This window comes from Mastomys coucha, unplaced genomic scaffold (genome assembly GCF_008632895.1).
Source record: "Mastomys coucha isolate ucsf_1 unplaced genomic scaffold, UCSF_Mcou_1 pScaffold8, whole genome shotgun sequence".
Taxonomy (NCBI): domain Eukaryota; kingdom Metazoa; phylum Chordata; class Mammalia; order Rodentia; family Muridae; genus Mastomys; species Mastomys coucha.
The window spans coordinates 34,852,544-34,868,094 of NW_022196914.1; the positions used below are offsets into that span (position 1 = coordinate 34,852,544).

General features: G+C 47.5%; 1 protein-coding gene across 2 annotated transcripts in view; it reads left to right on the forward strand.

Moving 5' to 3' along the window:
- Lpcat1 (lysophosphatidylcholine acyltransferase 1) overlaps positions 1-15,551 on the forward strand; it is a 51,699-nt gene that overhangs the window by 12,214 nt on the left and 23,934 nt on the right. Inside the window, exons 2-3 of one of the 2 annotated variants that reach the window (XM_031359844.1) lie at positions 4,726-4,868; positions 10,701-10,915. In XM_031359844.1, coding sequence (XP_031215704.1) covers positions 4,726-4,868; positions 10,701-10,915 — 358 coding nt within the window. The remainder of the gene's footprint in view (positions 1-4,725; positions 4,869-10,700; positions 10,916-15,551) is intronic. The other variant, XM_031359845.1, reaches the window with a different exon arrangement.

A 15,551-nucleotide genomic window follows, 5' to 3' on the forward strand; every position in this document is an offset into this window, starting at 1 on the left:
AGAGAGAGAGAGAGAGAGAGAGAGAGAGAGAGAGAGAGAGAGACAGTCAGACAGAGATGTGTGTGCTACATAGCATTCATGTGGAGGTCAGAGGACAACTTGAAGGAGTAAGTTCTCTCGTTTCACAATGTAACCCCTAGGGATCAAACTCAGGTTGTTAAGTTTGTCCATCTGTACCCACCAAGCAATTCTGTTGGCTCAGGGCCAGGGTATTAAAAATTATCTGACTACTGCTGGTCTTTGTCTTGTTGGCTTTCAGGAACTGATCCCCCTGGTTTCCTTTTACCTAGCATCCTCCTTGGGGACCTAGCCTTTTGCTTTCTCTCACTCTCTTGTCGGAGCCTTGCTAACTGCCCCCACATGCCACTCCAGTGCCCCATTGCTTGTTACTTGTCTTCCTTGATCCTGCCTAGTGTCTATAGCAGACTGCCTGATGGACAGTCTTCATAGGAGGAATATTGTAGGTCTCAGTGTTCAGCAGCGACCAGCTTCACCTGTAAGAGCTGGTTTGGAGGTATCTCCCAGGGGCAGTGGAGAGAGTAAAGGATGCCTATGGATCTGTGGTAGTTTGAAAAGGAATGACCTCCTTTGACTCATGTGTATGAATATGTGGCCCATAGAGAGTGGCACTGTGAGGAGGTGTGGTCTATTGGAGTGTGGTCTCATTGGAGAAGTATGTCATTGTTAAGGCAGGCTTTGAGGTCTCATATATGCTTAAGTTAGGCCTAATGTAGCAATCTCCTTCTACTACTGTGGATCAAGATGTAGACCTCTCAGCTCCTTCCCAGTACCATGTATGCCTACATGCCACCACGCTTCTTCCTATGACAATAATGAACTAATCCTCTCACACTGTAAGCCAGCTCCTATTTAATGTTTTCCTTTATAAGAATTGCCATGGTCATGGTATATCTTCACAGCAATAAAACCTTAACTAAGATAGTATTCATGTGTTCAGTGTGTGTGTGTGTGTGTGAGAATGCATATCCATGTTATGTGTGTTAGTATATGTGTGTACATGAGTAACTGTGTGTTCAATGTGCCCATGGTAATACATATTGACTTAGATGTATATCAGTGTATACATGTTTAACTATGCAGTGTGTGTGAATATGTGAGTGTGGTCATTGTATGTGAGTATGTCCATACATCACTGTATATGTTCAGTATGTGTATGAAATGTGTATATTGGTGTGTATGTGTTCATGTGTATTGTGTATGTGTGTTCAGTGATTGAATGTTTGTCCATATTGTATGTATTGGTTTCTGTCTATCATTGTGTACATGAATATGTATATGTATGTGTTCAGTGTGTGTATGAATGTGTCCACATTATGTGTATTGGTATATGTGTATGCATGTGTATATATGCATTTGTGTTTAGTATGCATATAAATATGAATGTCTCCATGTTGTATGAATTGGAATGTTTGTGTACCTGTATTTATATGTACATGTTTAGTGCATATATGAATGTGTCCGTATATATACTGGTATGTATGAGCATGTGTATTTGTATCACTCTCTATCAATGGGTGTGTGAATGTGTATCTGCATGTGTCACTGTGTGTGTGTGTATGTGTGTGCGCACGTGTGTGCACGCTTATGAGCAAATGTCCTTGCGTATATCATGCCCTAGCCCTTGTGTCTTTTGACTTCATTGATGCTTTGAAGCTCTGCCCTGGCCTGTGGACTCCTACCTTTGCTACTGTGTCCATGTTTGCTGCATTGGGTACTACATTTCAGTCCATACCTCCTGTCCTTGACCCAGGCCCAGCCTCACAGGGAGCCTAGGTTTCATGGGATTGATGTGGAGTAGATGCTGTTGGACAGAATCTTCTTGTTGGGTGCAGGTCATAGCCTCCCTCCCAAGGGAGCCCTCAAAATCTAGTTCAGACTGTTTCCTCTACTGTGATGGCCTCTGTGTGTATACCGATGCCTAGTCATCTAGACTGTATCTCTTACTGGGTTGGTTTGTTACAATCAACCTTCAGAGGACAGTTTAAATTAACATAGCCTCGGACCAGTGTAATTCTTTCCTGAATTGTGGTTTAGTTCCTCACTTCCAGCTCACATGGGAGATGACCACATGGTTTGCTTGGCTTAGCATCTTTGAGAGTGATGTGGCTCCTTATAGTCAACAGGTATCCACTGGGCTATAGGTCCCAGTGTCAGTGGCCCAACGCCTTCTGGGCCCATGGAATTTTCATGGAGTTGAAACCTTAAGCCCAGCCTTGTCTCCTGGAAGCATGGCTGAGTCCTTTCTTCCATGTCTCTTCCCTCTTTGATCTGTCCTGTAGAACCAGGTTGTCCCTCCCTCTTTCCCTCCCTTCCTCCTTCCCTCCCTTCCTTCCTTCCCACTCTTGGCCAGCTCTTTCCTGGCCAGTTCCTGTATAGGGTAGCCAGTCTGCACATGTTACCTAACCTCCTCTGGTGGGCAGCCATACTGCATATTAAAATGGGCCCTGGACACCTCATACACATGTCACAAATCCAACATGACCCTGGGCTTCCTGGGTATGGCAAGTGGACCCCTGTCTTCCTCCCAGCTTCCCTCTGGCACCCTATGCTCTTGATGTGGACAGTTCTTAATCCCATAATCTACAGTAAGAAAACATGTCTTGCAGTCTTTGATAGAGGAAGACCCTGCCCTGGTGGTGGCCACACACACCTGGAAGGCAGAGCATCTGGAAAGTTGTCTGACATTTTCTTGCTCTTCGGTCTAGCCTCATTTTCTAAGAATGACCTTTGTGGCTGCCTAAAGCTTTGCTTCCCTCCCCACACCCCACACAATCACCAGCAAATTCAGCTACTCTGAATATTATCCTAGCCTTCAAGCTAGCCGCTTCCCTTTGTAGTGCCTCAGAAACATCAACCTCTCCTATGGCCTGTGGTCCCCTAGACTGTTCAAACCCATTTGCACCAGGGAAGGCATTGATGATGTAAAGACCAGTGGCTATGCAGAGTCCTCCTGAAGATGATAGCTTGAGGAGATGTGGGCAGAAGGCACAGTAGTAGGTTCTAGAAGGACTGTGGCAGCCTCTTTAGTCCTGCCTGGGTTACCTGGGGGAGGGTTCACTGCTCCCTGAGGTACAGACAAAAGCTAGAGGGCCAGCCCTGAGTAAAGGTGGAGGCAGAGTACAGAGGAAAGGCCTATAGACGGTCCTGACACCTAAGGCCTGTTGACCTCCCCAGCATGCTGTACTTTCTGACTGCATGAAGCCACCCACACACTGCAGAGCTGCTGTGTCTGCTCCCCTCCCCCATGCAACACATGGATGCAAAGGGCTTCCTCCCTAGCTCACATCTCTCCCCACACGCTAAACAGTGATGTTGCAGAGACCTCCCTCCTCTCCAACTCTCAAGTTTGGCATTGTCAGGAAGCCTGCTGAGGGATTCTGGGAAAACTCCTCATGGAAAATAAACAAGACTAACCCAGGGGAAAACCACACTCTTCAAAGCTGGGATCCTGGAAATCCTAGAAGCTAGGCAGGGATGTGTCAGTAGGAAGCAGCAGTTGCAACAGCACAGGGTCAGCGAGGTATTAGAAGTGTCTCACAGGCATCCTCCCAGCACCCCAACACAAGCTCTGACAGGCATCCTCCCAGCACCCCTAATACAAGCCCTAGCAGGTTGCTTCCTAGTATTGCAGGCAAGCATCTGACATTAGAGGAACCCTGACCACAGCACTTTAGCATGTTGCATAAGAATAAGCATTATGTCCCAATAGAGGTAGGAGAGGTGTTGATAATGTTCTTACCTCCAAAGACATCAGACAGCCCACTGCTGGCTTATGTGGGACTGGAGAGTCATTGCCAGCTACGAGATGCCATATGTAATCATTGAGTGAATCAGTGAGTGAATTGTGTGTTGGAGTACATATTAGAAGCTGGATCTGTCCTGTCCTCAAGCCACATGCGACTGGTGGGCCTTTAAAAGGTGTCATTGTGGATTGACTATTCTCAGTGTCAGGTCTACACTGACTTCTAAGGCTGTGATAAATATCTTCCATTTACTAATGCAGCAACAACAGCCTGGTCCTATAGCCTCCTGCTGCCATGCCTCCCTTGGGCTCTGGGTGGAGAACTGCCCTGACTCTTCTATTCCTTTGATCCGCTCAGCCCTCACTGCTTCACCAGTATTGGGTCTGCATATACTATTTTGTTCACATCAACAGTTTCTGAATGAGTACATATACATGTCAAAGCCATGCGATCAAATGAACCTCAGCTGTGATTCCCTGGGCACTTTTGGGACTGGGTTTCTTACTGGACACCAAGTAGGCTAGGCTGGCTGGCCAGTAAGTCCCACTAATCCCCAGTGCTAGAATTTCAAGTTTGGGCTACTACACCTAGCTGTTTTACTTGTGTTCTGGGATTGAACTCATCTTTAGCTCCACTATAATGATATTAGGGAAAGGTAGGGAGGGTATTATGTGTTGAACAGGCATGGGAGCCTGGCTCCAGCACTGGGTGCTTGGGCTCCAGCTTTGGGTGCCAGGTCCTTTGCATGGATGTGCTGTCAGAGTCGGAGCAGAGCTAAGTGCCAGTCAAGCTCTGCCTTGCTGTTCCCCAAGTACCCTCAGTGTCTTTAGTGAGGAGTGGAGAATGGGAGCCACAGGGATGACAGTGCATTGGCTAGCTGTGACCTGGCTCTGCCAGGGTACAGGCAGCTCCAACCTGTTCTCAAGCAGGAGTGCTTAAAAAATAACACCTGTTTTCCCAGGTGGCTTTCATGACGTTGACGCTGTTCCCCATCCGGCTCCTGTTCGCTGCTTTCATGATGCTGCTGGCCTGGCCCTTTGCACTCGTGGCTTCCCTGGGACCTCCTGATAAGGAGCCAGAGCAGCCCCTGGCCTTATGGAGGAAGTAAGTAGCTCTCTTGGCTGGCAGTCTGCATGGTGTGTGTGTGTGTGTGTGTGTGTGTGTGTGTGTGTGTGTGCGCGTGCGCGCGCGAGCATGCATGCATGCGTACATGAGTGTGCATATGCGTGCATGCCATGATTATTGTCACAATGTCACTGCTCAGCCAGTGTGGACCTCTCTCTCCCTTTCTAAGCCTGCTTTTACTGGGACATGCTATCTTCTTGCTGCTTTCTTTGGAACTAGCTTGTCCCTTCCTGTCTTTTGCTCTGGTCTTTAGGCTTCATCTTCAGGGTTCTCTGGGTCATGGTAGCTGCTGTACCCATGTCCCAGAGCACAGAAATTCCCCACCACCATAGCCTACAGTGTTCCAGAACCTGTTCTGTCTCTTGATGGCCTTATGATTCAAACCAGAGCTCCCAGGCCACCTTAAACCAGCTCTGGATCTACTGGTGGGAGTTGCAGAACATAATCTGCTTAGGCAGAGTAGGCAGCTCTTACTTAGGCAGAGTTGACCCAGCATCACAGTGACACAGGTCCCTGCCTAAGCCCCCACAGTGTAGGTGCTGTGGGCTGAGGAAGGAGCACATCTTCTAGGTATATTTAAAGCAGTTTCAAGGGGAGCACCTTCTGAGTGGCAGATAGTAGCTGACACACCCTGTCCACCTGGGGTCACTGAAAGTAGACAAGCCTGCACTGAGTCCCGTATTTGATATCTAAGCCTGCTCTATGACCAGACTTGATAAAGTTGACGCTCTGGCTAGAATAGCTGCAGCCAGACAGTCCTGCTTTAGTGGGACCTCCTCTTGAATGGTGGACATTGTCGCTGTAGGCTGAGTGTCTCTCAGACCCAAATTGGGCCTTGCTTATAAGTGTTAGATACATGTGAACCTCATGTGTCTGAAGATGGGTATGCTGAGAACACAGCCAAACTGGAGGCTCCATTAAACCACTCACAGTGTCACGATACCATAGACACTTTAAATAGGTTCTTTTTTGTGTCTTTCTACCTGACACAGGAATCTTACATAGAACTCTTAAGAATACTCTGTTGATGTCTCTAGAGCACACTTTCAGCTCAGAAAGACAAATAAATTCTTGCTGGAAGTACCGACAGAGAGGCCTATAGGCCAAATCTGGCTGCTATGCAAATAACTTTTTCCTGAACATTTGCTACTTTCACAGGGACATGAGTTGTGTGGGTATGGGGGGCTCCGTAGCCCCAAAACCTAAAATGTCATCTCTTGGTGCTGCTCTGTGAGCTGAGTGTTCACCCAAACCGCCCAGCCTTTTTTTTCTTGTGAGGGCCTGATGCACAAGATGTTTGTTCAGGAGAGAGGCAAGAGGGGACCTCATCTTCTAGACTCCAGCTCTTTGGATGTCAGATCACTGCCAGACTTGAAGATCTGTGAGCACCCAGTGTGAGTGTTAAGTGAGGCTGGTCAGGGGGGAAGTTGTTGCTTGCTCTCCCTATTTGTCTGAGATTTTCCTAATCCTCTGAATAGCATGCTTTGTTGTGACAATCCTTTAAAAGGCAAAAGACCATAAAGTATGAGTCTGGTATGAAATATAACCAAGCACATCAAATCTAGGCTAAACCAGATCCTGTGTTTGAGCGTGCTGAGTATAGAGGAATTTTAATCCAGCACGATGGTTGCTCTGGCAAGGAATCACATCCAGAGATCTTTCAGGTCTGTGTGATCTGGCTGGAATATAGACATGCCTTTAATGTAGCCTTTCTCTGGCTACAATACAGACACGCCCTTAAAGATATCTTTAATCCTAAACAATGAAGGTAAAGTTAGTTTGTAGAAGGATGCGTCCATGTTTGAAAGTGATGTCTAATTGAGGGGCAGACAAAGTAATGAATCAGAGAAAGATTCAACAGAATGAGCCAGAAATGGGATACACTCAACTCTCATGATAGCAGACAGGAAAGACAGGTGACTTAAGAGAACATTGCAGATGGGGTGGCAGTTTTACAGAAACAGGTTACAGGTGCGAACAGAATAAGCAGAAAATGTTCTTTAGAAGATTAGAACAGATGGCCAGAGTTAGAGACAGAGCAGAATAATCCATCCAGAAGCCAAGAGAAGCCAATTTGAGTCAGTCAGTTTGGAGATGAGTTTGGGCCAGAACAGCTAAGTGGAACTAGCCAATCAGTGTTCAGAAAGAACTATAAAATGTGTGCTTACTCAGAAGTAAGCCACTGTGATGACAGTTACATCTGGCGAATAAAAGTTACATTTACAGCTGAATCTAGAAGTTATGCTGGGAAGCAGAATTGGGTGAATTTAAAGGTATTTGGGTAACAGGTGTTGGCTCTTGGTGACAAGGGACTGAGGTCACTTGCTCAGGTCCACATGCTGCCTGGTACCGAAAAGGCCTGATCACCCTTTTCTCTCTTTCCCATCCCAACTCAGAGTCCCAGAGCAATAGGACCATCTTCAAGGTTGGTGACTTAGGCTGAACAACTCCTTACCTGCCTCCCCATGCTCCCCTGGCCTCTCCTGTGTGCACACTCATTGGGCTTCAGCAAGCTACAAAGGGCCACAGCAGACTGCTTCCAACAGCTTAGTTCCTGGGTGTCTAAGTCACTCAGTCTGTTCACAACAGCTTGCTGCATAGATGTGATGCAAGTTTCATGTGCGGTAAAGAGGCTAAGATTTCTTATGACCATAATTTCCCTCCAGCTCAGGGTACATGTCATTCCATGTGAGAGAGAATGTGTATACATGTGTGTAAGGGTGTATGGCCAAGTGTGTAGATGAGTGTGTGAATATGAAACATGTACATATATGAATGTACACCCATGAGAATATGCGTCGGTGTGTGTGTGTATGCCTGTTGGAGTGTGCATTTAGATGAGAGTATGGATATGTGTTTAGGTGTTGAAATATGTGTTATATATGTGTTGCTGTATGTACATGTATGAGTATACACAGGTAAAAGTATGTGTGCATGTATATGTGTTGGAATACACATGTGTATATGAAGATGATAGAGTGTATGTCAGTGTGGGAGTATGTTTACATACATACATACGTAAGTGTGTTTTGAACATGTATGAGTATGTCTATTGTACTATATATGTGTGTATAGTTAGGAGTATGCGAGTGTGTACATGTTGAAGTGTGCATATGTGTAGAGTGCATACATGTGTTGGAGTGTGTATGTGTGTGCATGTATACATGTATATGTACATGGATGAGAATGGTGTATATACAATCATTTGATTATACAGGTTGGAGTATATATAGATGAGTATGTGTCCATATGTGGAGAGTGTCATGTGCAGTGCACCCATGTACACTGGGCCTTCATGTACAGTGCTGTGCCACATGAAGCCCCAGACACTGTCACTCGGGATCTGTGGGAACTCGGTGGATTTGTGGCCCTGGGCTCTCATGGGTGCTTTTGACTTCTGAAAGGAGACATAGTAATAAGAAGCCTTAGTTATAGTGGTACAGAATTAGGAAAAGACAGGTTTTAAAATAACTGGCTGCAGAGTAAAGTTCTGCTGAGTTACTGCAGCAGATTCATTCAGACCCAGGCTCGTGTTACGTTTGCTCAGTAAAGCTGTTGTGAACAGATTGATGTTAAAGATGATTTCTTTTTCCTGAATGAAGTTGGTAGCAATCAGACATTTCCTGAAAATCTCAGTGAATGACACAGTTTTTTAAAAGATGCTTATTTTAAGTTACTTTCAAAATACAAGTGTCATAAAAGCCATAGTGCTGCCTCTTGGTAGCAGTGACCCCTAGACTGGCTCCTCTACCACCAGAGGATTCCCAGGATGGGTCAGGCCGCCAGCCAGGTTCTCTAGCTGGTTCTTGGCTGACTGATGGGCAGCTTGAGAAGGGGCAGGGCTTGTTCCTGAGAGGTCCTTGGGACTCAGTTTCTGGGTTGATAAGATGCAGTATCACCCAACTGTGAAGTTGAAGGTCTTGAGTGTCCTACCTCCTACCCTCAGAAAGGAGTCTCCTCCATCCCCCTCCATCCTGGGGACTTCCTCTGTCTGTGGCACCCTAGCCACACCCTGTGATTTAAAGGTTTAAATTACACACATTCTTTGCTTTGCATTTGGACTACAGCCTTTGTTTTTGTTTTGTTTTTGGTTTTTTTTCCTCTTGCAGTTTCAATATCTCTTTTTCTTGCTTGTGGCAGAAAGAGTATCAACCACCCCCACACCCCCAATTCAGCCTCAGTTCTCCAAGCCCTCCATGGTCGGGCCATACTGTGGGGTAGTGCTGGCTTCTTGGGGCATCCAGATCAACCACTCTCTGAAATACCTGTTGCACCTCTCGGGTAGATCTGTCTCTGAGGCCTAGTCCGTCCCCTGTCCTGCCCCCACTTGGTTTTTGTTGAGGACTTTCTGGAGGGTCAGGTTCTTTTCCCAGAAAGAGGATTTGTGAGAGGAACTTAGACTTGGTGAACCACTGACAACCGGATGCTCTCCTCTCTATCTGGCATTCTAGTGGGCCAAAGTGCAGCACACATGCCCTTCACCTGGGAGTGCAAGGCCCTGTATCGGGACTCTTGCACCTTCTGGATGTAGCCAAAGCCCCAGGTCTTCTTCAGCACTGAGATGGTTAGCTCCCATGCTGCCCCCTTCTCCTCTGTGTTCCTGGAGCTTTCTTTTCAGGCCTGTCTATAAACTTGACCTCTGACCTTGCCCAGAGTTCACTGCCCTCCTTGTTCCCACAGGATGAAGGGTCTTCAGGATTAGGCGGTAATGGTCCTTACTTTCCAGCCCCCTCTTCCTCCTGCTCTCCCAGGACTGGCTCCTGTGTCAGTGTAGGCTTCCCAGAGGCTCACACCCCCGCCTCTTCAGCCTTCTCCTCCTTTTCAGTTGCTGTACATTTTACTTTTGTCTGTTTCCACATGTCCAGCTAACATTGGGAAGTACATACCCATGTATCACCCCGTCCCTGGAAATAGAGCCTTGAATCTGGTTCCCGGTGTCTTCCTGTAACTACAGCAGCTACTTATCCTCCAAGGAAGCAAAGGTCTTTCCAAAGTGACTCTGCAGTGGGTGGGGGGCTCTGTACCAACAGCGAGTGATTGGCCACCGTTTAGATCTGTTAGGGGTCCTCTCACAGAACCTCCAGGGACTTAGCACTTTGGGAAAAATCAAGGAACCAGGCTTTGAGCTCTTTTTTAGCCTTTTTTTTTTTTTTTTCTGGGTGTTTCGGTTGCCTGGTTAGCTAAGGGACCAAGCTCCACCCAGGCCTGCTCATTCCATATGTCACTGCAGGGGTGTCCTGAAAGGTGCCCGAGTGCTTGTTGGGGGTGAGTGAAAGGGAAAACCCTCAGGGCCGAGTGCCTTAGTTCTCATGTGTTTAAAAGGGACACCACAGGAAAGCAAGATAGATGGTCTAGGCCATTTTTCTCTCGCTTCTACATTCATGCGTGACCGTCTAGGTCCTTCCAAAAGCTGAATGTTGATTCCTGTGGTCAGCCTCCTAGGCAGAGAACAGCCATGGAAAGAGGTCTGGAAGGCTCACCAGGGTACCACCCCTGCTCTCAACTGACAGCACGCAGCTTCTAATGGGTGTTCCATGTGCTTTGATGGTTTCTACTCATGCGTGGCTGAGTGCTAACCTGAGCTGTTGATATCCAACGTGTGGGTATCTTTGACCTTGGCATGTGTATCAATGCTAAGGAGCTGTGTTCACCTGCAGGCTGCTCGGTGGTGGACAAAGCCCTTCGGTTGTCTGTCAGATCAGGTGGGAGGCATCAGCTGTGAGTGCCTCTGCCGAGGTTCCGGCATCTTTCTCCCTTGCTTCTTCCGTGCCAGTGCTGTGACAGGAACTCAGTGTTGCCTATTTCTTACAGGGTCGTGGACTTCCTGCTCAAGGCCATCATGCGCACCATGTGGTTTGCTGGCGGCTTCCACCGTGTAGCTGTGAAGGGGCGGCAGGCCCTGCCTACTGAGGCTGCAATCCTCACCCTGGCTCCACATTCCTCCTACTTTGATGCCATTCCAGTCACCATGACCATGTCCTCCATTGTGATGAAGGCAGAGAGCAGAGACATCCCAATCTGGGGAAGTGAGTGAGCGAGCGAGTGGGTGAGACTGTGGCAGTGGGTGCACCCCCTGGGAATGGGTGAGACCCTGGGAGTGGGTAAGATACCTCACTGACAGGCCCTGGCTCTGCTAGTTTTGTCACTGTGATTCCCTGTGGCATGAGCTTCTTCATTTATCAGTACTGACATGTCCCCCGCTACTGTCATATGTGGAGATGCATATCTGAAGTCTGTCTTGCAAGCATTCATTTCCTAAATCACAGCAGTTCGGGTCTCTTGAACATCTGGGCAGCTGCTCCTGAGCACCAGTGACTCCTACAGACCAGGAATAGCAGTGTCTTGGGGCTGCTGGTCAGATCACAAAACCTGAGTGGCTCAATGTAGCACAAGGCCTTTCTGTCACATTCTAGGAACCACAAGCCCAGGGTCGCTGTGTGTATAAGGGGGAATCCCTGCAGACTCTCCACGAGGGATTGTCCTGTCTGTCTGGTCACATGGCCAGCTTTCCTCTGGCCCTCATCTGTGTGTGTCTTAGCTAAGAATTCTGTCGGCAGATAATCCAGGGTAGTCTCATTTTAAGATCCACAGTTTCATCTGCGTAGACTTTATGTCTGAAAGGCCATGGTCACAGGTTCTGGGGTTGAGAAGTGGTTCCCAGGCAAGTTTCTAGACTTGAGGTACAGTGCTGGGGCACCAGGGGGTGGTTGGTGGTGGTTAACTGGGTACTGTGATGATTGTGGTAACTGTGGTGTCCCACAAGAACAGTGGAAGGAGGACTGTTCAACCTGATATTTGCTTGTGTTAGGAGGACCCACAGCTCTGTACGTACCTTCATCTTGGTAAATGAATCTCCTGAGTACATGGTGAGAAGAGAGCCAGACTTGGCAGAAGGGCTCTATGCTATGGTCCACAGCCCTGCTTTGGTGTGTGGGCACTCTGTGTCTGTGAGTGAATGTCCTGGGGTAACTGTGCCTCTGTGGGTCTCATGAACATAGCCACTCAGCAGCCTCATGTACACTATAGAGCCATAGGTTTCATTCTTGTGTGGCCAGTGTCATCTGAAAACAGGTGCTTCCTGATATCTTAGTTAGTTTGCCATTGCTGTGTTGAAACACCATGACAAAAAGCCCCTTGGGGAAGAAAGGCCTTATTTCAGCTTGAAGAGACACATCACTATCTATCACTGGAGGAAGTCAGGGCAGGAACTCAAGCGAGGCAGAGAACTGAAGCAGAGACCATGTAGGAGTGCTGCTTACTGGCTAGATCTTCCTTCATGCCTTGCTCAGCCTGATATATATATATCGACATATATTGATATATATTGATATACATCTATATCTATATCTATCTCTCTCTCTCTCTCTATACACACACACACACACACACACACACACACACACACACACATATATATATATACATATATATATATATATATCCCAGAACTACCTGCCCAAGGGGTGGCACCACTCAAAAATGGATTGGACCCTCCCACATCAATCACTAATTAAGAAAATACGCTATAGGCTTGCCCAGAGGCCAATCTGGTGGTGGCATCTTCTGTGTTGAGGTTTCTTCTCCCAAAATGACTTGTGCTTGTGTCAAGTTGTCATAAAACTAGCCAGGATACTATCTGGTATCCTGATTTCCCTGTATGTATGAGACTCCCGCTCTTTTGAATTCAGAGAGAACCTCTAAAATCTTGAGTTATGTTTGCCTGGGAGATGTGCAGAAGAAAGGACTCGGCTACCACTCTGAACTACCCAGCACTGATCCTTCTGATCTGGCCCTGACCCAATTGCCTCTCCTAGACTTAACCACAGAAACAGCCTGCTATCAATTTGGCAGGGTTATGAGGAAATGTTTCTCATACTATCTCGGGGCACTAGATTTTCAGGTGTGCCTGCAACTCAAAACATGTCCTCACTTTCATCTTTTTTCCTTTGCTGTTGAGCAGGCAGGCACTCTCCCCGTTGCATATGGAAACATTAAGGCACTGGCTCATGGCCATGGGGAAGCAGATGGTGAAGGAGGCTAGAGCCTAGGCAGATGGCAGACAAGGTCCTTAGCCTCAGGCAAACACAGACATCCATGCCCCCAACAGAACTGTGACTTTTCAGAGGCATCTGGCTGTGGCTAAGCCCACTGCAAACATGGCCTCCACAGCCTATGGGCTTTCTACCTGGGAGCTGTCGTCATGCCCACCCATGGGAAATGTGAGTTTTTACCATGTGTTCAGGCAACACTGTGGTCGGTATCGTAAGCACATCCAATGCTCACGGACCCTGGGTGAATTCCTTTCATCTCCAAGGTGTTGGTACCCAGTTGACTTGTGTAGAGGTAAAGACACCAGATTGGGGCTTGACTAGTGGTTTGTTTGGAGTGCTAGATGGGAGTGTCTCACCTCTGTCAAGCATTTGTATCAGTCCCCTGATCTAGCTAGCCAGGACCTTGCAGAGAGGCCAGCAAGAAGGCAGAAGGTGGGACTGTGTGTAACTTTCGCACCTGTGAGTGGCACAGCAGATCCTATAGGCAGAAATGAGCAGCCCAGTGTACGGACATGGATTATGAAACAACTCTGAGCAAGCAGGGTCGCTCCCCTTCTTGACCAAGCCCTTGGAGAGAAATTGAGCTGTAGATCTGTCAGTATGGTCACAGATAGAGGATGTTATTGCACATGTCTGAGAAGTTAGGTTGAATTCCAGAAATTTTTTGGAACCTAAGGTGGGGTTGTAATTGGCAGATGTACAGTTTACCTTGATAACCCTGAAAGGTGTCACAAGCCCTTAATGTCACTGCTTATGGCCCCTGGCAAAATACCATGGCCTGTTTGTTTGGTTTTACAGAGATGTTATTATTGTGCGCAAAGGTTCTTTCTGAAGCCTGTGCATTCCATGGTCATAGACATGAGACTTAGGGTGGTGGCAAGTTTATCAGAAAATGTTCATTATCCAGGTACAATGATGTGTGCCTATAGTCCCAGTACTTGGTCACCTGACTAAGGCATCAAGACCCTGTCTCTAGAGGGAGAAGCATATTGATTAGATTCTCCCAGTCTGTTCCTTACCCAGCTACCCGTGAAGGCAATGTGCCAGATTAGGTTCTTACTATCCTGGGCATTCATCTCAGCATCCTCTTTACCCCTCGAGAACCCAGGATGTGATCTGGATCCTATCTCAGAGCAGGCTCATGTAGGCATGCTTGTCCCAACTTCCAGTCCTCTTTTGGGTCCTGGGACAGACAGCTTCTAACTGTTGAAGAGACGAATGTTGAAAATATCTGGAGGGTTTCCTCTTTAGGTCTATGAGTAGCAGGAGTAACCAACATCATAGCTGTTCTGTCTCTCTGTGAGTCAACTTTGATTATGTGTTTGTCTTGGAGTTTTTCTCACTGTGATAAAACCCCACAACCAAAGCAATTTGAGGAGGACAGGCTTTATTTCTGCTTGCATTCCAGGTCACAGTCCATCTCTGAGGGAAGTCAAGGCAGGAGCTCATGCAGGGCAGAAACCAAAGCAGAAGCCATGGAGGAATGCTGCTTACTGGCTTACTCTCCATGGTTTTCAGCCTGCTTTATTATACAACCCAGGGTTATCACTCCCAACAGTGTGCTAGATCCTCCCACATCAATCATTAATCAAGAAAATGCCTCACAGATTTCCCTAAAGTGCAGTGGTATGGAATCATTTTCTCAGTTAAGATTCCTTTTTCCCAGATAAATCAAACTGACAAAACCAACCATCCCAGTACCTGTTCATCCAGCAAACCGGTCAAGTGATGTTTAGAGGTAAAATGCTAAGGGGTGAGAGTATATTCACAGGCCTGTTGGAGCTTCGGGCACGATTGTGTTGGCCCTTCACACAATATGCATGGCCTCCTGGGCAGGATTGTGTTGGCCCTTCACACAATATGCATGGCTTCCTGGCATGAAGGGAGCTGCCTTCAGGAGCAACTTGTCCATCAAAGTGGAACCCTCAAAGATACCATCCTGGGTGCCCAGATGATCACTTTGTCTTGTCCTATCCCTGGAACCTGTCTTAGTCAGGGTTTCGCTGCTGTGAACAGACACCATGACCAAGGCAATGCTTATAAGAACAACATTTAATCGGGGCTGGCTTACAGGTTCAGAGGTTCAGTCCCATACCATCAAGGAGGGAGCATCGCAGCTTCCAGACAGGCATGGTACAGGAGTTGTTGAGAGTTCTGCATCTTCATCTGAAGGCTGCTAGCAGAACACTGGCTTCCAGGGAGCTAGGAGTAGGGTGTTAAAGCCCACACCCACAGAGGCACACCTGTTCTACTCCAACAAGGCCACACCTTCTAATAGTGTCACTCCCTGGGCCAAGCATATACCAACCACCACAGCCAGGGACCCTCAAAGATACCATCGTGGGTGTACTGATGTTCATTGTGTCTTGTCCGGTCCTTGGAGCCCTTCCTGCCTCTCTTTGTCCATCAGATTTCCTAAAGGACCAGCAGGCATCTTCCACTGTCTGAGTCAGCGTTCTCATTCCAGCAGAAGCACAGAAAGCCTCTGTACTCAGCCCCATGAAGCGCATTAGACAGCGAGACCAGGCAACCCTAGCGCCTCTGGGAAAATGATGGTGTTGTAAGGCAAAGCAGCCTCACCGCTTCCGGCTATTTCTCTTCCCTTTTACTC